This window comes from Dendrobates tinctorius, unplaced genomic scaffold (assembly GCF_039654945.1).
Source record: "Dendrobates tinctorius isolate UK_male_01 unplaced genomic scaffold, ASM3965494v1 ptg000016l, whole genome shotgun sequence".
In the NCBI taxonomy this organism is placed as follows: Eukaryota; Metazoa; Chordata; class Amphibia; order Anura; family Dendrobatidae; genus Dendrobates; species Dendrobates tinctorius.
In genome coordinates, this window is record NW_027361684.1 from 17,794,821 (window position 1) to 17,818,780 (window position 23,960).

General features: G+C 43.7%; 1 protein-coding gene across 2 annotated transcripts in view; it reads right to left on the bottom strand.

Annotated features, from left to right (window-relative positions):
• The window catches only part of SLC13A2 (solute carrier family 13 member 2), a 149,301-nt gene that overhangs the window by 18,134 nt on the left and 107,207 nt on the right, over nt 1–23,960 (bottom strand). For both annotated transcript variants that reach the window (XM_073565534.1, XM_073565535.1), the window contains exons 8-9: nt 12,084–12,184; nt 5,351–5,472 (exon numbers count right to left, since the gene is read on the bottom strand). In XM_073565534.1, coding sequence (XP_073421635.1) covers nt 5,351–5,472; nt 12,084–12,184 — 223 coding nt within the window. The remainder of the gene's footprint in view (nt 1–5,350; nt 5,473–12,083; nt 12,185–23,960) is intronic.

Consider the following 23,960-nt stretch of genomic DNA (forward strand, 5'->3'; position numbering starts at 1 on the left):
ATGAAAGAATAAAGCTACGTTAAAACCAAGCACACTATTGTTTTTCTTGTGAAATTCTCAATAAGTTTGATGTGTCACATGAGGCTCTTCCCTATGGAAAAAATAAAGTTGGATCCAAAATGTCCGACTTCAAAATGGCCGCCATGGTCACCACCCATCTGGAAAAGTTTCTCCCCTCCCTTATATTAAGGTGCCACAAACAGGAAGTTGATATCACCAACCATTCCCATTTATTTAGGTGTATCCATATAAATGGCCCAGCCTGTAGTAGAATTTTGCCAGCACTATATGAGCTTGAACTTCCTTTCTCTCACAAATCAGCACATACGTGCACCTTGAATTACCCAATGGCTTGCCTGAATTGAACTGACTGCCTGTCTCTCAGTTATGCTTGCATGCAGTTTTAAACACAGAGGAACAGGAGCTGATGCAAAGACCCCTCCTCACTTCCTACATTCCGTCTGTGTCTCTGCTCCTAAAGCTGTATTATATTTGTCAACATGCAGGGACACCAAGTTAGACAGAAGAAAGACGTCTAATTGTTGGTAGGTTTTGAGCTGAAAAATAATATTTTGGGTACATAAAAAATATTACAGCTTTGTTAATCATTGCATTGACCATCATATAAGCCTAGATTTACTGAAATAACAACGACCCTTTAAGGACGGCATTTTATAGAAACAAGTTCACGCTACAATAAGACCAATAAGCATCAAAATTACTGTGTTTTGTCAAAAACACCTAAAACAGAATAGTACATGTGCGGTAGACATACCTTATATTTCAAGTAAATGATGACATTAAATCCCATGCTGTGAGTTCAAGAAAGCCTTTGTGAAAGCCAGTGGCGTAGTGTTAATGTTGGCAGACCACGCCATCCTGCCTCCTGGCATCACACTATCAACAGTATCATGGATGCTGATTAAATTGAAAGCAATAATGGAAGAAGAAGCAGTCCTCTCCTTCCTCCATCCATACATCTGCGTCTGAGCGCTGACGTCTCCATATTGCACCTGCTGCACCGAGATGTGAGGTACTTCAGATCACACCCTATGGAGACCAGTGCAGTGATGGAACAGGGAAAGGTGAGGATTTTTTTTTAAATAATTAAATACATTGAGGGGGCATTATACTGTTTGGAAGGGCTGTGGGGTTATTGGTGAATTATACTACGTGGTAGGCAATGTAGGGCGAATTAGACTATGTGGAAGGCAATATGGGGTGTATTACACTATGTGAAAGGCAATGTGTGGTGCATTACTGTATGTTAAATGGAAGGCAATGTGGGGTGCATTATATTATATGGAAGGCAATATGGGGTGCATTATACTATGTGGAAGGCAATGTGGAATGCATTATACTATGTGGAAGGCAATGTGGGGCATATTATATTTTATGGAAGGCAATGTGGGGCACATTATATGAAAGACAATGTGGGGGTGCATTATACTATGTGGAAGGCAATGAGAGGTGCATTAAACTACATGGAAGGCAATGTGGTTTTATTATATTACATGGAAGGAAATATGGGGCCCATTATACTATGTGTAAGTCAATGTGGTGCTCATTATATTATATGGAAGGTAATGTGGAATGCATTATACTACGTGGAAAGCGATGTGGGTACATTATTCTATGTGGAAGGCAATGGGGGTGTATTATATTATATGAAGGCAATGTGGGGTGTACTATGCTGTATAGGCTATGTGGGGACATTATAATATTTTAATGGCTATTTGAGGGCAATTAAAATATTTGGAGGGCTATGCCAGGTCCATTATACTATATGGAAGACTGCGTGTAGGCCCATTATACTATTATGTGGTAGGCTATATGGAGCCCTTTATGCTATATGGAATGTTATTTGGGGGCCATTATACGATATGGAGGGCTATGTGGAACTATTAAACTATTTGGAAGTCTATGCAGAGGCAACTATACTATTTGAAGTGCTATTATAATATTTTGAGGGTTATGTGGGGGCCTATTATACTAAATGAAGGGCTTTTTGACAGCCTTTATACCTTATGGAGTGCTATATGGGGGCATTATGCAGTTTGCAGGACTATGTGGTGGGTATAATACAGTTTGCAGGGCTATGTTGTGGGCCATTATACTGTTTGCAATTACTATGTGGATGGCCATTATACTGTTTGCAGGGCTATTTGGGGGCATTATGCTGTTAGCAGGGCTATGAAAGGACCATTATACGGTTTGCATGGCTATGGGGGGGGCCATTATATGGCTTGAAGGGCTATGTGGGGGACCATTATGTGGTTTGCCTGGCTATGTGAGGGGCCATTATACTGTTTTCAGTGTTATGGAGAGGGGTCCACTACACTGTATGGAAGACTGTGAGGGGTCACCGTTGAGACATCATGCTATATTGGAATCACTTTTGTTGGCATCATACTTTATGAGGGGGGAATCTGGGGGCTTTAATAAGAGGGAAATTATGGGGCTGTAAAGTCGTGAGATTTGCTCTTCTTAGTCCCCACCGAATATTTCTTTTGTGTGGGGGGAACCCAATTAGAACCTCTGCTATGGGGTCCCATGATTTCTAGGCCACTGCTTAAAGCTATCCGTCAGGTGTGCAAAATAGTGCACACCTCAGAGTAATAGGAAAATGTAGTGCCCTGCGTCTTTCTCACCACAAAATGGTTAAATATGTACTGTTTTGTATGTGTTTTGTGAGCAATGGGAGTTATGCTTTCTCTGCTAGAGACCACAGCACACACACACAATTTCCCTCACTCCCTTACTTGTCGGAAGCTTAGAGCTTTGCAGACATACCCTAACTGGGAGGGGGAGGAGCCAAGTGTTGTTTTCACTGAAGAAGGAGAGAATGGAGAACGCTCCTGGAAGCCATGACATGCGCTTCCTCCAGGAGCAAAGCTAAGAAGAATCAGGGAGTCAGCCCCTAGGCCATCCATGCTTTCAGAGCAGGGTGGTAAGCTGAGAGACTGTGTGGGTTTATACAACCAACAGCAGAGTGTTTCCCCTGGGAAGACTGCAGCAAACTAGGATCAGTGAAGGATTGTGCGAGAAGGAACTTGAGCTTCACACAGGATCCAAGCTGCAAGAGCAGGAATAGACAGTGAGTAGTGGCTATACTGGAAGTTCTAGACTCTGGGAAACATCGGTCCCTTAAGGGATTAGAATAGCAGGAAGCTTACACCGAGTCGCAGCAGAGTGAAGGATAACTCCCATTCTGCAGAGCAGACTGTAACCTGGTGAGAGTTGTAATATCTCCTCTGAACTGCACCTGAACTACAGTAAATGATAAAGTGACTTTCCTGGTCTGCGGTCTTATTACCTTGTGCCTTCTACTTCCATCACAATCTCTGGGGGTTAGCCCCGGTTGGAGAGGGTTAAACATCTGCACTGCCATCACCATCTACTCCCCCAGGGATCATCTGCAGTGCCGGCTTTACTACAGTAGAACACTCCAACTGGCGTCACGAATCACTACATAAACTTTATCCCTAAGTAAATTATTCCGTGTAGATGAGACGAGTAAAATCTACTGCATCATTTCTGCAAGCTAATTTTGCCACAGATTTGTAACTTTTATCTGGTTACTTATAGCCTCAATGAAGTCTTCAGAATTAGATGTGTGGCATTTGTAACTTTGCAATTTAACCAGTTAATATTTGCTCTTTTTCACCATCAGCTATGCACAGTGAAAAAAGCTTCATAACTCAAAAGCTAAGGCTGTGTGCACACGCTGCAGATTTTGCTGCGGTTCCGCAGCGGTTTTGGCCGCTGCGGACCCGCAGCAGTTTCTGCTGCGGTGTACAGTACCATGATTCCCTATGGGAATCAAAAACCGCAGTGCAGACGGTGCGGAATTTTCCGCGCGGATTATCTGCGGTTTTCAATCCGCAGAAAGAATTGACATGTCAATTCTTTCTGCGGATTCTCCTGCGGTTTGCCATCTCCTCCATTGAGGAGATGAAAAACCGCAGGGCAAAACCGCAGAGCAATCCGTAGGTAAAACCGCAGGTCTTTTGACCTGCGGTTTCACCTGTGGATTTTACAAAATCCGCGCGAAGTGAATCCGCACCTAATCCGCAGCGTGTGCACACAGCCTGAAGCTAACGTATAAGTTGTTCCAGTCCAAGTTTAAAGGAGATTTCATGGGTATTCCAATCATCATCTATTAATTGTAGAATAATGAGAAAAAAAATATTATCATACTACATGTTCAGATTTTTGTATCAGGTTGTAAAACTGCAGCAAATACAGAAGTCTTAGGCTAAGTTCACACTGGGCGTTTTTGCTGCTTTTTTATGCTAATTTTCAGCTGTGTTTTTCAGTACCAGCTATGTCTATGAGATTTCAGAAATCTCATGCACACAGCTTGTTTTTTTTGTCATCAGTATTTTGTGACTCGCATGTTTTTTTGGACATGTAGCATGTTACTTCTTTCAGCATTTTTTCAGCGTTTCTCACCTATTGAATTTAATGGAATAAAAAAGCATGAAAATGGCACCAAAAAATGCAGAAAAACCTGCATTTTTGCCGCAGCTTCTTTCCTGCCAAGTACTCAGGTTTTGCTGCGGACAAAAAATGCAGCAAAAATGCCCAGTGTGAACCTAACCTTCTCTCAAATGAAACATCACAAATGGCTGGGGCTGCACTCACTTCCCTGCCGCATCTGTCTCCCTGCAGGACTTCATCAGGGGGCAGCGCAGCAGTTATTTTCCACCATTTATTGCATTGCCACCCTCTGAAGATGTCCTGGTTCCATGCCGCTGATAGATGCTGTGGGAGAGATGAGCACCACACCGGCATTCTGCTCCTGTCGCCGATGCAGCTTCTAACTGTGAAACAAGATGTCATCAGGGGCGGTGATAGAATCAGTGAGTGACACCAGCGCTGGCCCCTGATGACGATTCATTTGAGGATGATAAAAGAAGCTGGGGACAGCGTTGGTGTCACTCATAGTGCTTCTGTTTCTGTCCCTTGATGACATTTTTTTATCACAGTCAGAAGCTATGGCGTCAGAGATAGAAGCAGAGAGCCAGAACTGCATTCATTAATCCAACAGTTTCTATCACCTGGAGGGGTGATAGATGCTAGGGAGAAGTGAGTGCATCCCTAGCCTTCTGTGAAGTCCTGTTTGAGACTCCTCCATCATAGGAAGTAAAGAAAAAAAACACAGTTAAGAATTAGCAGGATATGGAGAAGTGTAGGGAATTTTATAATGAAATTGATTGCAAAAGTGCTTACGGTGTAAAAATAGATATTTTGAAAGGACCTTTTAGTTATAGGACAACCCCTTAAATAGCGCTAAAGAGGTAATAGCTAAAATTTCACAAGAGGTCTATATGGTCATGTCACTTACCTCACTACCTTTAGCAAGGGCAAATCCTCCCCCCAAAAGAATAACAATGTTCCACGGCATCTTCTTATTTACAGTATTCCAGTCTAGTAGTGGCGGGGGTGGGCGAAATTTACTTTTTTGGCCTAGGTTAAACACAGTAGCAAAAATATGCTTGGTTTACAGATAACAATGCAAATATATTTACAATTATTATTTTCAATATATACACATATATTGGGGATATTTACAAAAATTTTGTTTTTTTTCTGTTGTTTGTATAATATTACATCATTCACATAATGCCTTGTCTCCATTAAGACTTCAATGCAAATTCACTACTTCAAGCATCCACATATACCCGAAGATTTCATCCATTATAAGTTCATGCTTAAAACATACAACACTGCCCTTCACCTCTCCAAACAAACCTATTTCAAAGCCCTCATCACCTCAATATCCAATAACCCTCTTTGACACTTTTCATTCCCTACTCAACCCAAGAGTGCAGGCCCCATCCATGGGTCTCCGAGCTGACGATTTGGCCTATTACTTCAAAGAAAAAATTGACAATATCTGACAAGAAATTTTCTCCCAATCCCCTCATACCATGCACTATCCTCCCTCCCCCACTGCAACTAACTCACTCTCTGATTTTGAACCAGTCGCAGAAGAAGTGATCTGGCTCCTTGCATCTTCTCACCCTACTACTTTCGCCAGTGACCCTATTCCCTCACATCTCCTCCAGTCCCTTTCCCCTGCTGTCAACATTCACCTTACAAAAATATTCAACCTCTCTCTCTTCCGCTCTTTCTCTCCTCATTTAAGCATGCCATCATACATCCATTACTTAAAAAAACATCCCTCGACCAAAACTGTGCTGCTAACTATAGACTTGTCTCCAATCTTCCCTTCATCTCTAAACTCCTCGAACGCCTGGTCCACTCCCGTCTTATCTGCTATCTCTCAGATAACTCTCCTCTCTACCATCTTCAATAAGGTTTCCGCTCTTTACAGTCTACTGGAACTGCCCTCACTAAAGTCTCTAATGATCTACTAACAGCTAAATCTAATGGTCACTACTTCATGCTAATTCTCTTGGATCTCTCTGCAGCATTCAACACTGTGGATCATCAGCTCCTCCTCACTATGCTCCGCTCTAATGGCCTCAAGGACACCGTTCTCTCCTGGTCCTCCTCCTATCTCTCTGACCGCTCCTTCAATGTATCTTTTGCTGGCTCCTCTTCCTCTCATCTTCCCCTTACTGTGGGGGTTCCTCAAGGATCAGTCCTAGGCCCCCTCCTCTTCTCTTTGTATACTGCCCCTATTGGTCAAACAATCAGTAGATTTGGTTTACAGTACTATCTCCATGCTGATGACGCCTAATTATACACCTCGCCTCCTGACATTACGCTTGCCTTTTTAGAAAACACCAGCGATTATCTAAACGCTGTGTCTAACATCATGTCCTCACTATATCTGAAACTGAACCTGTCAAAGACTGAACTCCTTGTGTTTCCTCCCTCTATTAACCTACCTATGCCTGACATTGTCATTTCTGTGTGTGGCTCTACCATTACTCCCCAGCAACACGCTCGCTGTCTTAAGGTCATACTTGATTCAGGCTTTCATTCACCCCCCACATCCGATCACTGGATCACTCTAGTTATCTGCACCTCAAACGAATTTCTAGAATTCGACCCTTTCTTACTTTTGACGCTGCAAAAACTCTTACTGTTTCTCTTATTCACTCTTTTCTGAACTATTGTAATTCTCTAGTAATCAGTCTCCCTCTTACCAAACCCTCCCCTTTCCAATGCGTCTTGAATGCTGCAGCCAGGATCATATTCCTCACCAAACGTTACACCGATGCATCTACTTTGTGCCAGTCATTACACTGGTTACCCATCCACTCCAGAATTCAGTATAAACGTATTACCCTTACCCACAAAGCACTCCATGGCTCAGCACCACCCTACATCTCCTCCCTCATCTCAGCCTACCACCCTACCCATGTCCTCCATTCTGCTAATGACCTGAGGTTAGCATTCTCAGTAATCAGAACCTCCCACTCCCGTCTCCAAGACTTTTCACGTGCTGCGCCAATTTTTTGGAATGCGCTACCCAGGTTAATTCGATTAATCCCCAATACCCACAGTTTCAATCGTGCACTAAAAATGCATTTCTTCTGACTGGCCTACCGTCTCAACACATTAACCTAACTATCCCTTTGTTGAACATTCAAAATTTTTAACATAATCAGGTTCCTCGTATTGTGTTCTCATATGCCTTATGCATTTAATAGCCCTCTGTGTCTGTACTTTTACATTTTCTGGCTGATAACCGGTTCATGCAGCATTACATGAACACCCGATTTCCTACATTATGGCTTGTCCGAATAACGAACGCAATTGTTACCATCAACCTTTTGTGTCTTCCCTCTTTCCTCATAGATTGTAAGCTTGCGAGCAGGGCCCTCATTCCTTTTGGTATCTGTTGATCTATGTGTTTATTGTTATGCTTAATGTCTATTGTCTGTACAAGTCCCCTCTATAATGTAAAGTGCTGCGGAATATGTCGGCGCTATAGAAATAAAATTATTATTATTATTACATATAACAAAAGGGACCATTTTATACTTTACTTGGAGTAAGCAAAAACATAGGGAGAATATATAACAAATGAACAGTTGTTGTCCATGGTCATCTTTGACTCGATTATCCAGTGATAACCAGTGAGTCTCAATTACATGCATCACTCACAGATACTCTTGGAGGTGTGGTGTCACTTTCAGACTCATGAACTACTGGATTTGAATTCAGTTGGTGCAGTGGCTAATCTGGAGGCTTTACTATGTATGAGCTTATATTTGTCTGTATGCTACATTGCACCTGTTTGGAACTAAATATGTAAAGCAATGTAAATTGATCAGCTAAAGACGAGATCAGAAAAGTGTAAGCGATTAACTGTATATAAGAAGAATGGAAACTTTGCTGTGACATGGGGTCAGTAGATCCAATTCTATATGGTTAATTCAAAACGTCAAAGAAGATGGTAAACAAGTAGTTATCTTGGACAACTTTCTTTAAGTAGCGGACTGCCTAAAGCAAAATGAAATGTCCTTAACCCTGTCAACCCTGACTATTCATGGAGGAGGGGGTTTAGGTTAATATATTACTATTTTCTACCAAAAAAGAACAAGGTAGAATAGAATTATATTGGAAAAGAACTTGTGAACACCAATAAGTAGATGAACGAAGCAATTTGAAGTGAACTAAATTTGTGTCAAATTTTGAGTAATTCAATGAACCCAACAAATTCAAACAATTTGCATTCTGAATTGCTAAAAATGGCAGCCACTATTTTACACATTGAACAAGATTGTATCAGCCAGAGAAAGCTAACATCATGTTAGGCATGGTGGGATTCACTATAATGTCTTGCAGCTATCACATCACGTAATATTGTACAGCCAATCAGGAGGAATTCTAATAGCCTGTATAAAAGTAGAAGTAGAAAATGCAGCAGCTGTTTTGGAGTGAATGTGGATAGTGAGAGAACGTCACAACTCACAGTTTAGCAATAGAAATACGCAAATAAAACAATAAAATGCTGAACAACTGTACAACTGTGAAGATAATGTGTGACAGCACAAAAGTGAAAAAGCAACTACCATCTGTTTACCCGTAGTCATATCTGTTGAGGTTGCTTTGGCATTACTTTCAGGACAGAGTACTTGTGATTCACCACAAATCAATTAAAGGGGTTTTCCCATGAACAAAGCGCATTTTAATCAATAGATCTTGAAATAAAAATAATTTCCACAATTGGATGTGGTAAAAAACAAAAAAACAACTGTTCCTTTGCGGAGATAATCGTATAAATGTGCCCTTGCATTGAGCTGTGTAATGACTGTTTCTGACCGTGCAGGGACATAATAAGACCAGCTCAATATAAGGAGACCGCATGTTGTTTTTTAAAATGATTCATTTATTTTATGGGTCACATGATGCGACAGCCAATCACAGCCATTCCATTACTTGGCTGTGATGAGGCCAAACGTGCCGACAGCCTTATAGCTTGTTGATTGGCTGCACAAGATTTATTAGGCTGGCAAACACGGACAGTAACATGGACGCACAGTAAAATGTCTGTGTTTGGGGTTCGGTACTGGACACTAGGTACGAACCCTGAACTTTACAGTTTCGGTTTGCTCATCAATATTTCCAACCTTTAAAGCAAAGTGTGAGCTGCTAGGTGTCTCTCTTCTGTCTACCTTGCGGTTCACTGCCTGTTGTCAATTTTAGCTGCAAACATGCTGAGACTGATCACAGGAAGTGGGTAAGTCAGTGTCTAATGCCAAATTACAATGCAGAGATGCGAGCTTTCACTTTTCCTGTACATATCATTCTGGCCTTGGCACCAAAATGAGTTTTGCCTTGCTGTGAGTGATTAAGGCAGAAAGACTTTGCTTTTCTAAAGGCCGGGGTCAGACTTGCGAGTGTCATGCGAGAAACTCACATGAGTCTCTCGCATCAATACTCGGCACTGCCGCCGGCACTCGGACCGGAGTGTGCTGCTGCATGTATTTCTATGCAGCCGTACACTCCGGTCCCAAGTGCCGGCGGCAGTGCCACCTGCGTTTTTGTACGCATAGTGGAGATGGGATTTCATAAAATCCCCTCCACTATGCTGTAACATATGGATGCTGCGGATTAGATGCTGCGGCTGTATGCAGCGTCCAATTCGCAGCAAATCCTGACCGTGGAAACACCCTTATAGAAACCCGTGCACCAATTCTGCATTTTAAGCCACTCCTGGTTTTGGCTTACAAATAATGATGTAAAATACTGACCAAATACTGTGTGAGAGGGTGACTCACTCAGCTGCCTTCAGAAGTAGACACAGGAATGCTTCTTATGTAAGTCACCTGCTGGTTTATTATGGAACAGCATAAACTGAGGCAAGGTTTAACAAAATAAACATGGCTTTTACAGCAAAAGAAAAGATAAGTCACAGCAAATTCTTTATATTTGCAGGATTCGCCCGCTCAGACGACCATATAGCTTCAGCTCCTCCTGGAGCTACATCTGGAGACCTTCCTCTCCAAACACACACACAGAAAAAAGAAAAACAGTGGCTGAGCATTTAACTTCCCAGCCACTCCCTTGAGGAGGAGATATTATGAGTAGGCATCTTGCCCATCTCCTATCTACTCACCAAAAAAAACCAGTCCCTTATCATGGCTGATTAACCCCTTCAGCACATTATCATGCTGGAGAGAAACTTATGGGTTTTTAGATCACAGCCAAATCAGTTCTCATACTTTGCACTGACGAGGGCCAATAGCCCGAAACACCGTGTCTGCAAATTGAGATTCTGGTTTGGCTTTTATCCTAAGTCATATTACAAGACTCGTTAAAGGGTTGATTGTGACTCGTAGGATTGCTACTACCAACAGGTGACGCTATAGAATTCAAGTCCTCTTTTTCTTTCTGAAGAGGCAATTTGCATATTAAATTTCCCAGAGGAGCATTGCACGGCGAATAAAGCCCCCGTTACACATAGCGATATCGCTAGCAATATCGCTGTAACGTCACTGGTTTTTGTGATGCAGCAGCGATATTGCTAGCGATATCGGTATGTCTGATACTTACCTCCGACCGCTCCCCCACTGGTTATCACTGATCGCGCGAGAAGGTCCTGGGCCATTTCTCATCTGGCACTTCCTGCTGGGCTTCCTGTGGCGCCGACGAGCGACGCATGGACGCGGGCGGGAGGACATCAGGATCGCCGCGTCTGACAGGTAAAGTGACCCCCAACCCCTGCTATGGCGCTGGTGAGATCTACCTGTGTGGCAGCTCACTAGCGACCACTTAGCGATGCACCAGCGATCCATATCGTTGTCGGGATCGCTGGTGCATCGCTAAGTGTAACGGTACCCTAAGTCTCCTTACCTTGACAAGTCAGAGCTGGTATGTCACTCTCCACAAGGAGAAACCTTACCCCTTAGACCTAGATCACAGAAGAAAGCAATCTTCGTGACACATATCTCCCTTCACATACAGAGTCAGTGACGCTGTCACAACTGATAGTGTGACCTTAGCTTAATGGTGCATTTACATGGCATGGTTATTTTGGACTTCCTAGGAATGTACATCTTGAAATAATCATGCAGTTTAAATAGGTTGTCGATCACCAGAGACAAATATTCGTCAGGTTAGATAATCTTTTGATTTGCCCAAAAGATTATCGTTCTTGGCAACAATTAGTTTTGTGTAAACAATATTTGTGCTTATTAGAACAATGGCAGCCTCAGCGCGCAGAACAATCTATTACACAATTAATGAGGAGCCTTCCTGTGTAAAAAGGCTTTTATATGACCATCAATAGGCAAATATGTTGCCAGTTGGCGGTCGCTTAACGCTTTGTATATGCACCCTGACAACTATTGGGTGTAATAAATGAAACCACTTGACGAGGTAAGATATACTGTAAGCTATTTTCAGATGTGACATATTAACAATACAATACATGAGAATGGAATTTTCAGATTTCTAGGAATGCTGAGAATTTTCTGAAATGGACACACAGATATTTATTGTATGACACAAGCATCCAGGGTTCTATCCAGGTACAATCTGTTACAAAATTAAAAATTAAATACAACAAAATACATGTCTGCCGGTCAACACTCATTTAGCTGACAGCTAATTTTCTGTTTTTCATCCAGTCCCTTATATAGTATGAGATTTACCTTCTTCCAGTGGCTCCTGGCGCTTACATGAGGGCAACTCAGAAGGAAATAGAAACAACATGAGGGCTACAAATACGGCAACAGTGGCATCCGTGACATATCTGAGAAATATAAGGAAAAATATAGTCATATACTTTGGCCATAAGTATTTGCAAATATGAAACCCTATATAATAAAAGTTTACATTATTTAACATGTTCTATAGTGTTATGTGTGTATGAAGGCCATCGGGCGATAGGATCCCATTTGAGCCCCACTTCAGCCTCAATTTTTCCTCTTAGCTTGCCAGGGTGTAGTTTTAATTTAAACCCTGGCATAATGATGATTTGAACTTTTATACATTTTTTATTAAATATTTTTTTTAAAAATTGTGTTACATCTTTTATCAGTCCCCCAGAGGACTTGAAGTTTAGATCATTTGTACTGTACAATAAGCAGTAATATTGCAGTATAATGTCAAATAACTAATAACTTTTCATCTCCTGAGTCACTGGGTAAGTCTCTCTCTTCTGTAGAGTGTAAGTTCTTGTGATCAGCAGGTTCCTCTCTCTGCTCTATATAGTGTAAGCTCTTATGTTCAGCAGGTTCCTCTGTTCAATTTAGTGTAAGCTCTTATGTTCAGCAGGGTCCTCTTTCTCCCTTCTGCCCCTTGTGTATTTTCCAAGTAATTACAAGCCTTCCAGTACTCAACTTCACACAAATTTATTTGTCACAAATCCAATTTTTGAGAAAAATCTGTCAAATTTGGCCAATTCAAATTTTAAAAATCTTTTCATCTCTAAAAATGATACATCTCCCATGCAGCCAAGGCACAGACTGGGCTTAAAAGGTGCACAAGCATGATGGACACGGGGTCCTTCAGTAGGCCTCTGGCTGCCATAACAACACCAACAGCATGCTGCTTTTCAGGAGAGGGGTAATATGAGTTGGAAGGGACAACTCTCCCATATTTTCCACTTCTTAAACGCTACTGTCACAACTGACAGCAGAATTTCAAAGGGATAAACTTATGATCTGATCACGCTAGTGTAACAAGGTGGCTCAGGGTGGTAGTCCCAGCCGAGTCAACTAAGCCACAGTCAGTATACACCCTGGGACCTTGTACAGAAATAGGCTGGACAGACACAATCCCAGGCACGATTTGCAATCCAACAGGGAAACGGTTTAATAAAAGAGGTGCATAAAATACAAAATTGGCTTCCTGCTCTCTCCCTAGCGAAGTCCACGGCCTTAACCACAACAGCCATGGTGGCCAAAAGAGGAGATAGTCCTTACGCAGGAATCTGGAAGCTTAAAGTCCATTCGGCGGGGCACTCACGTAGTACTGATGCCCGTGTTGCTGCTAAATGGGCAGCACTCTTTGTCCCCTCCTAGGGTCTGACAAGCTCCCATCAGGGGAACACCTAATGTCATGGACAAACCTGGACTGGTACTGCTGCTGAAGCAGCGACATCCTGCTCCTTGGGCTTTTAACTCAGCCCACCGGGTTAACTCCTGCTATCCCTAACTCTACCAACAGTAATGCATAACACAGTAATGTATAGGTATAACATTGAGACAATACAGTACACGTTAATAAGAGTGCAAAACACAGGGTACATCACAGCACACACATTATAAGCCAATACACATGGGACATGACATATTCAACATACAAAAAGGGTTGCATGGGCTCCGTGTGGAGGAGGAGGCAAACGAGGGTCTCCGTCACCTCCTTACACTAGCTAAACTAGAGAGCTGGCCGTAGAACACAATTGGCATCCATACTGTATGGAGTGGTATATGTAGGTCAATGGAAATAGTAGGCCTCACAGTTGGCTAGGTTAGTTAATTAGGTTCGTTGGGTATGGATACAGACCATACTAATGCAACATTTTACTTGTCACTTTTGAGATTGTGTTTCCTTTTCTTAGGGCACTCATTAAAGGTGTTCATACACACTGTATCACTATGTGTAAGCCTTCTTATGTTTCTACATATTTATGGGACGTGAGTTTGTATAAGACATTGTAGCTTGCTGATAAAAAATGTGATTGATGTTCAATCAAAATACCATTTTCTATCACATAATATTATTTTTGGGGACAAGATAGTAAATGTGCCACGAATAAAAAAACAAGCAAACCAATATACACAGTGTTGCATGTTACACCCACAAACGTAAATATATATTTTTGGGATTTTATGTGATATACCATCACAAAATAGCAAGTACAGGTGCTTCTCACAAAATTAGAATATCATCAAGAATTTATTTCAGTTCTTCAATGCAACAAGTAAAACTCATATATTATATAGAGACATTACAAACAGAGTGATCTATTTCAGGTGTTTATTTCTGTTAATGTTGATGATTATGGCTTACAGACAATGAAAACCCAAAAGTCATTATCTCAGTAAATTAGAATACTTTATAACACCAGCTTGAAAAATGATTTTAAAATCCGAAATGTTGGCCTACTGAAATGTATATTCAGTAAATGCACTCAATACCTGGTCAGGGCTCCTTTTGCATCAATTACTGCATCAATGCTGAGTGGCATGGAGGCGATCAGCCATGGGCACTGCTAAGGTGTTATAGAAGCCCAGGTTGCTTTGATATCAGCCTTCAACTCATCTGCATTGTTGGGTCTGGTGTCTCTCATCTTCCTCTAGATAATACCTCATATCTATGGGATTAAGGTCAGGTGATTTGTCGGGCCAATCAAGCACAGTGATACTGTTGTTTGTAAACCAGGTATTGGTACTTTTGGCAGTGTGGACAGTTGCCAAGTCCTGCTGGAGAATGAAATTTCCATCTCCAAAAAGCTTGTCGGCAGAGGGAAGCATGAAATGCTCTAAAATTTCCTGGTAGACGGCTGCACTGACTTTGGTTTTGATAAAACACAGTGGACCTACACCAGCAGATGACATGGCTCCCCAAACCATCACTGATTGTGGAAACGTCACACTAGACCTCAAGCTGCTTGGATTGTGACCTCTTCACTCTTCCTCCAGACTCTGGGACCTTGATTTCCAAATGAAATGCAAAACTTTAGGGAACCCGGCATTATGTGCTGGGGGAACATGACTGGCCAACACAAAAGGGTTAAGTTTTGGCCTTCCCCTCCTCCTTTTTTCCATGATGGGCGCAAGGAAAGGTTTAAGAGGGAAGATGTGATTACCTGGTGCAGGTTGCTATTGGTGGAGAGCGTGGTTCCGGTGGTGGTTCCTCCCCTTCCAGGGGTATAAAGTGCGGGGTGGGGCTGTGCCCGGCCTCTTTGTATCTGAAGAATCGAGAGCTGCCCACCCTTCCCCCCTATTTTTGTTGGTTGTATTTACATTGGATGCGAAAAGAAGTGATGGTTACAACTGTTTGTTGAAAGTCGCAGCGTTGGTGGAAGAACAAGAATGGGTAACATGCGCCGGGAGTCCGGTGGCATATCCCCACAAGTTTACAACTGGTTAACATGGAGAGCTGCGACCTTACCCTTCCAACGTTTGGGTGTTAATATAAAAGAGGAGTTTGGTTTATAATGATTTACTCTCAAATAAAGTTGGCATTTAAATATCGAGAATGAGTTTTTCTTTGCGGCAAGGGGAAAAAGGAGGGCGATGGTTATAAGGTTTGGACAGTCTACTTTCATCTGAAAACAACTCCTTGGACCACTGAGCAACAGTCCAGTTCTTTTTCTCCTTGGCCCAGGTAAGACACTTATGGCATTGTCTATTGGTCATGAGTGGCTTGACACAAGGAATGTGACACTTGTAGCCCATATCCTGGATGCGTCTGTGTATGGTGGCTCTTGAAGCAATGACTCCAGCAGCAGTCCACTCCTTGTGAATCTCCCCTAAATTTTTTAATGGCCTTTTCTTAACAATCCTTTCAAGGCTGCGGATATCCACTCAACTTTCCATAAATCTGCTTGGATACAGCACTCTGTGAGCAGCCACCTTCTTTAGCAATAACCTTTTGTGGTTTACCCTCCTTGTGGAGTGTGTCAATGACTGCCTTCTTTTTTTCTGTCAGGTCAGCAGCCTTCTCCATGATTGTAGAACCTACTGAAACAGACTAAGCGACCTTTTTAAATGCTTAGGAAGCCTTTGCAGGTGTTTGTTAATTATTCTAATTTACTGTGATAATGACTTTTGGGTTTTCATTGGCTGTAAACCATAATCATCAACATTAACAGAAATAAACACTTGAAATACATCAGTCTGTTGTAATGACTCTATATAATATATGAGTTTCAATTTTTGTTTTGAAGAACTGTAATAAATTATCTTTTTGATTATATTTAATTTTGTGAGACGCACCTGTATTTGTGAAGTGTAAACGAAATGATACATGGTTTTCTAATTATGTTAAAAGTATAAATCACAAAAATGAGACAGGCATTTGTATTCAGCCCCCCGAGTCATTACTTTATAGAACCACCTTTAACTGCAATTACTACTTTAAGTCTTTTGGGGTATGTCTCTACCACCTTTGTACACCCAGAGGCTGAAATGTTTTCCCATTCTTTGCAAACTAGCTCTAGCTCAGTGAGATTGGGTGGAGACCTTCTGTGACCAGCCAATTTCAAATCTCGACACAGATTCTCATTGGGACTTAGGACTGGAGTGTGACTAGGTGATTTGATCTAAATCACTCCATTGTAGTTCTGGCAGTATGTCTAGGGTTGTTGTCCTGTTGGAAAGTTGACCTATGCCCCAAACTCAGGTCATTTGCAGCCTCTAACAGGTTTTCCTCCAGAATTGCCCTGTATATTGCTCCATCCATCTTACTTCAACTCTGACAAACTTCCCTCTCCCTGCTGAAAAAAAGCATCTCCACTGCATGATGCTGACAGTACCATATTTGGCAGTAGAAATGGTGTTTTCAGGGTGATGTACAAAAATGGCTTGCTTTTTGCCACTCTTTCATAAAGACCAGATTTGTGGAGTATATGACTAATAGTTGTCCTTTGCAAAGATTTTCTCACCAGAGCTGTGGATCTCTACTCCTCTGGACCATGGGATATTGTCTGCTTCTCTACTTAGTCTTCTCCTTGCTTAGTATGTCACTTTAGGTGGATGGCCAAGTCTTGGTTGGTTTGCAGTTGTGCTATTGTCCATTCCATTTTTCAATTATGGATTGAACAATGTACCGTGAGAAGTTCAGAACTTGGGCAATTTTTTTATAGCCCCAACCCGGCTTTACTCATCTCCACAACTTTATCCTTGACATGTCTGGTGTGTTATTTGGTTTTCATGATGCATTTTGATCCTTAATGATCTCAAACAAACCTTTGAGGTCTTTCCAGGACAGCTGTAGTTATACTTGACTCAATTAACTAATTATGTGACTTTTATGCCCCCGTCTCACATAGCGAGATCCCTAGCGAGATCACTGTTGCGTCATCGATTTGTGACGCAACAGCGATCTCGCCTGCGATCTCGCTGCGTGTGACACATAGCAGCAATCGGGCCCCTGCTGCGATGTCGCTGATCGTGCTCGAATGTCCTGGGCCATATTTTGATCGCTGGTGTCCTGCTGGCCAGCATGCATCGCTGTATTTGACAGGGACAACAACGAACGACCTCAATACTACAGGTGTGAAAGACAGGGTCCCAACGACCGTCGTATCGTTCCGTATCGCTGCTGCGTCGCTGTTGAGATCTGACTGTTTGACATCTCACCAGCGACGCCGTAGCGACGCACCAGCGATCCCTAACAGGTCGCATCGCTCTCAGGATCGCTGGTGCGTCGCCAAATGTGATGGTACCTTTAGAGACAAATGGTCACTCTGAAATTTACTTAGGGGTATTAGACTATAGGGGGCTGAATACAAATGCATGTCACAATTTTTTAAAATTTATATTTTTAAAATAATTAGAAAATCATGTATTATTTCATTTACATTTCATAAATACTTGCTAATCTGTGTTGATATATGGCATACAATACATTTAAGTTTATGGGTGTAATGTGAAAAAATGTGTAAAGGTTTACAGGGTATGATGTTGGGTCGCCCTCCCAGGACCATGGGGTACTCGGTACCGGGCCGGTGTCAGCGGGATGTGTCACAGCAGCGGTGACCCGGTCCGTGGCCCTGGGCGCCCAATGCAAAAAGCGGAAGATTGGAAATGGTGGAATGTAAATGAATAGTTCATGACGCCACCTGTGGTGTTCGGCAAGTGAGATGTTGAGCCGACGCTGTATGCAGATCCTCTGGGGCTGGTGGTGTGTTGCAGCCAAGAGGGTGAAGCTCCCCACAGGTGGAGCTGTAGCCCCAGGGCAGTGTAGATGTATGGGGGAGAGGAGAGGCACAAGCGGTGTAGAAACTGATATCCAGATGTAGCTGTGCTGGGTGCGATGGTGCAAGAATGAATGGAGGACACCAGGGCTTGTAGTTCCAAAGCCTTACTCACAGTCTGTAGTACTCACAGGTGCCTGCCTCCGTGCTGTGTCCTCCAGGTCAGGGACTCAATCAACCTCCAGGCCAGATGGAATGCTCCCTTCCAACACTCCGCCAACATGTGCCTTTCTGAACGTCTCCTCTTATAGCGCCTTTAAGTGTGAAGTACTCCTAGTACTGAGTTACACTGGAGTGCCTCCTGACAGATGTTCCCAAGAACTCTACTTGTACGGCAGACAGCTGTAGCCTGCTTCGGGGACTCCTTATTCCTGAGTCCCGGCTCATTATCAATGTTGCTGTTGTGCTCCCTAGTCTTAGATGGGAGTAGTGCATTTACAGCCCACTACTCCACCGGTGTCTGCTGTAGAACCATTAGTCTCCATACAACCTCGGGGACCGGGCCCCGGCCTTGCGCTTAGACCTTCTAGGCAGGGTTCTCTTCTAACCCACGTCCTCTGTTCCCTTTTACTCCTACGTTCCGTACTAGTCTTTCCTCCTTATGGAAGATCAGGTTTCAGTTCAATGTCTTTCTCCTTCTTTCCTTTCCTGTGCCAGCAGACCCAGGTCACTGAGATCTGCTGCAGCACCTCCTTCCTCCATCCCTCTCCCAGGGATCTTCTCTTCTCACTCCTCACTGACTGACTGACCTGAAATCCTAAACCTTCCCGCTCTTTTATGTATTCTAACTCCACCCGCCTCCCAGCACGTTTAGTGTTCCAAGCAGGGAGCCACCAAAGGTGCTCTGCTACACTCCAACAGGGAGCCGCAATGTGGCTTTGCTGAACTACTGTGTTGTGTGGGACGCAAGTGTTGGAGCGTGGTCAGGAGCCTCCAACTTACCTGGATGGTGGGGTACCACACCTCAGGAGGAGGTGCAGTACCTCTGTGGCGAATGAGCCTCAGGGGCACCACAATTATTTTTTCAAGGCACTGTATATTAACAGCATTTAGTTTAGTAAATCTAGGTTTACTTGCTAATTTTTATTTAAATATGCATTTTGTGAGAGATGATCTTAGAGACGTCTGAGTCTGTACAATCCAACATAAAAACCGTTCACAATTCTCAGAAGCACCAACTTTTGAACAGCATCGGGTAATAATTATTAACCGAACATACAGGTACAGGTCACTTAGGTAACAATGACCTTATCTATATCACATTTAAACATTTTTGAATGCATATAACATTAATAGCCATCAGTGTTATAGTATAGGAGAACTTCTAATTAATTTTGTAGAGAAAAACAAGCAAACCTTTAAATCATATTTGTAAAAATGCTAATAAATTAGTAATATATGTGTAATGCCCCAAAGTTGTAGTTTATGTGTCTTTAAGTTGCAGCAGAGCTCGCAACTGCCAGAATAGGTTTGCACAATTTTCATATTTCTCTTGGTAGATAATGTACCTTAGAATTCAGTACACACAGTATATGGTTTCTATATGTATAGATACAGGAAAGATGTATACAGTATCTTTGTACCGTGTTAGCCAGTAGATAGAAAAATATTCAGGATTGAGAGTCCTCAGTAGTTGATACCTTTTAATGGCTAACTGAAAAGATGGTAACTAGAGTTGAGCGACTTTTGGTTTTTTTAGGGTCGCGTTTCGTTTCGTGAAACCCGACTTTTCCAAAAGTCGGGTCGAGCAAGATCGTCCGATTATAGGGAAAAGTCGGGGTCGTCCCGAAACACGAAACCCAATGTAAGTCAATGGGGAATAAAAGTCGGCAGTGAGAGGAGGACAGGAAACACACCTACAGTGCCCATTTGAATGCCAAAAGCATCAATTCTTCTTACTTAAGCTTGTCAACCTTAATTAACTTCATAATACAAGTTACGCACTGAAAAATGGGGGTTATTTGGCTAAAGTTGGGGGGGGGGGGAGGGCTGGCTGCAGGTTTTCATGTGCCCTGGGCGAAAGAGCGCCCCTTTAACACATACCACAACTCATCATGCTCCGATACGGCAGATAAATAGCGGTATAGTACAATGAAAAATACCTCACTTTTTACATCTCATGACGAGGCCCATCTATTTCTCCATACAGAATCATTGGTCCCATATAATGTTTGAAACAGTATATGATGAGCTCCACATAATGCTACAGTATATGTTGGTCCCCATGGATGAAGCTCCACTGTCTTATGGGCCCAAATAATGCTCCAAACATAATGGGCCCCATTTCTAATGCTCTAGTGTATAATGGGCCCTGTAAATGCTGCTCCAGTGTCTGATGTCCACCTTTGGAATGTTCCAGTGTATGGTGGGCCCCATCTATCATTCTCCAGAGTATAGTGCTCCCCAAAAATTGCTGTCCCAACATTGAAAACAATCAAATAAGTCTCCTCGCTAGGGAATCCCTGTACTTGTCTGGACAGGTGCTGTAGCTTGCTTACTCGCCAGCCGTTCTCACGCCCAGTATGGATTGCACGTGATTGCACAAAGGTTAGAAAGGGTACCGTATCCCTGGATAACATGTATGGATAGCGTACACATTCAAAATATATGTCTCAGGAGGCAGGCTCAGACGGTGTCAGGCCCAGTATGGATTGCACGTGATTGCACAAAGGTTAGAAAGGGTACCGTATCCCTGGATAACATGTATGGATAGCGTACACATTCAAAATATATGTCTCAGGAGGCAGGCTCAGACGGTGTCAGGCACAGTATGGATTGCACGTGATTGCACAAAGGTTAGAAAGGGTACCGTATCCCCGGATAACATGTATGGATAGCGTACACATTCAAAATATATGTCTCAGGAGGCAGGCTCAGACGGTGTTAGGCCCAGTATGGATTGCACGTGATTGCACAAAGGTTAGAAAGGGTACCGTATCCCCGGATAACATGTATGGATAGCGTACACATTCAAAATATATGTCTCAGGAGGCAGGCTCAGACGGTGTTAGGCCCAGTATGGATTGCACGTGATTGCACAAAGGTTAGAAAGGGTACCGTATCCCCAGATAACATGTATGGATAGAGTACACATTCAAAATATATGTCTCAGGAGGCAGGCTCAGACGGTGTTAGGCCCAGTATGGATTGCACGTGATTGCACAAAGGTTAGAAAGGGTACCGTATCCCTGGATAACATGTATGGATAGCGTACACATTCAAAATATATGTCTCAGGAGGCAGGCTCAGACGGTGTCAGGCACAGTATGGATTGCACGTGATTGCACAAAGGTTAGAAAGGGTACCGTATCCCCGGATAACATGTATGGATAGCGTACACATTCAAAATATATGTCTCAGGAGGCAGGCTCAGACGGTGTCAGGCACAGTATGGATTTGACGGCCCAGATTACACAGCGGAGGAGCAGGGAGAGGTAAAGATTGCAAATGCTGGGGCCTTGCCCAAGCAAGGAGGGCCCACTCGTGGGCGTCGGTACTGGCACTGGGCCCCTCATAGTACAGCGGTGTGTCTGACGGCGGGTGTGCACCACCACCGTCAGAGACACTTGATTGCACTATGAGGGACCCTGTGCCAGTGCCCGCGCCCAAGAGTCGGCCTACCCACCTGTCCAGGGCAACGGCACTCGCACGGTGTCGTGCGGTAGGTGGTGACCCCAGCCATGGGGGGGGAGGCAGCACAGTTAGGGAGTTTTAGAAAGTGGCATATGTTGATGTTGGACATTCAGCTGATGCAAAAGGCAAAATAGGTGAAGTACCAGGAAGAGGTGGACCAAAGCAAGCCATTTTTCTGTCACCCTATGTGTCATCAGGGTAAGGTGGGACAAAATCCTTGGAAACCCATGCGTGGTTCATTTTAATGAAGGTTAGATCATCCACATTTTGGGTTGACAGACGGGTCCTTTTTTCTGTCAGGATTGATCCAGCTGCACTGAAGACTCTTTCCGATAGCACACTTGCAGCTGGGCAAGCGAGCTCCTGTAAGGCATATTGGGCCAATTCAGGCCAGGTGTCCAGTTTAGCGGCCCAATAGTCAAAGGGGAATGACCTGTGTGGGAGAACATCGATATGGGAGGAAAAGTAGTTTGTAACCATAGTTGACAACTGCTGTCTCCTGTCACTTTCCATCGATGCAGTATTACCAGTTGTGTGAGCGGTATTTGAAAAATCAGTCCACAACATTGTCATGAAACCCCTGTCTCCAACGCCACTTCTGCTGTGTGCACCACGAACACCTCTGCCAAGCTGCCCCCGGCCCGTACGGCTCGTGTGAGAACCATCACCGCTGCTGTGTGCTGGGAATGCCTCAAGCAACCGATTTACCAGAGTTGCTTATTAGCCAATATTAGGTCAAGGTTCTCCTGTGGCATGATGTTTTGTAATTTGCCTTTATAGCGTGGATCCAGGATGCTGGCCAACCAGTAGTCGTCATCGTTCATCATTTTGGCAATGCGGGGGTCCCTTTTTAGGATCCGCAAGGCATAATCTGACATGTGGGCCAATGTTCCCGGTGTCAATGATGCACTGCGAGTGCTGGGTGGAGGAGCACTTTCTGGCAAATCCACATCCCTCCAGTCACGCACAAACCCTGTACCAGACCTTGCCACGCCAACATTTTCACTTGCCCCACGAGATGCATCCTCCTCCCCTAAGTAATCATCCCCATCATCCTCCTCCTCCTCCTCTTCTTCCTCCACCTTGTCCAGGAGAGGTTCCTGAGCAGACAATGGCTGAATGTCATCAAGGATTCCCTCCTCCTCTTCCTCCTCATCAACATTGGCTGCAGACGCCTGCTCCTTAAGGTGCGTCAAAGTTTGCATGAGCAGACGCATAAGTGGGATGCTCATGCTTAGGATGGCGTCGTCTGCGCTTACCAGCCGTGTGCATTCCTCAAAACACTGAAGGACTTTACAAAGGTCTTTCAGCTTCGACCACTGCACGCCTGTCAACTCCATGTCTGCTCTCAAAGTGCCTGGTCGTGTATCCTCCCACAAATGCATTATGGCCTGCCTCTGCTCGCACAGCCGCTCCACCATGTGCAGGGTGGAGTTCCACCTTGTTGCAATGTCGATAATGAGGCGGTGGTTGGGAAGGTGGAGCAATCGCTGCAGCTTCTGCATACGAACGGAGTGTACAGGCGACCGGCGGATGTGCGCGCACAGTCTTCGCACCTTCTGGAGCAGGGCTGTTAACTCCGGATAATTTTTGAGGAAGCACTGCACCACCAGGTTCAAGGTGTGAGCCAAGCAAGGTATGTGGCTGAGTTTTGAAAGGGCTATGGCTGCCAGAAAATTACGGCCGTTATCACTAACTACCTTGCCTGCCTCAAGATGTACACTGCCCAGCCATGACTCAGTTTGTCGCTTCAAGTACTCGGCCAGCACCTCGGCGGTGTGTCTGTCTCCCAAACACATCATCTGCAACACAGCCTGCTGACGCTTTCCACTAGCTGCTCGATAGGGGGACACATCGTGTGCAACAGTGGCAGCTGCAGATGGAGTGCTCGTACGACTGCGCTCTGTGGACGAGCGTTCGCTTCTGGAGGAGGAGGAGGAGGAGGAGGGTCGAACGCCTACAGCCA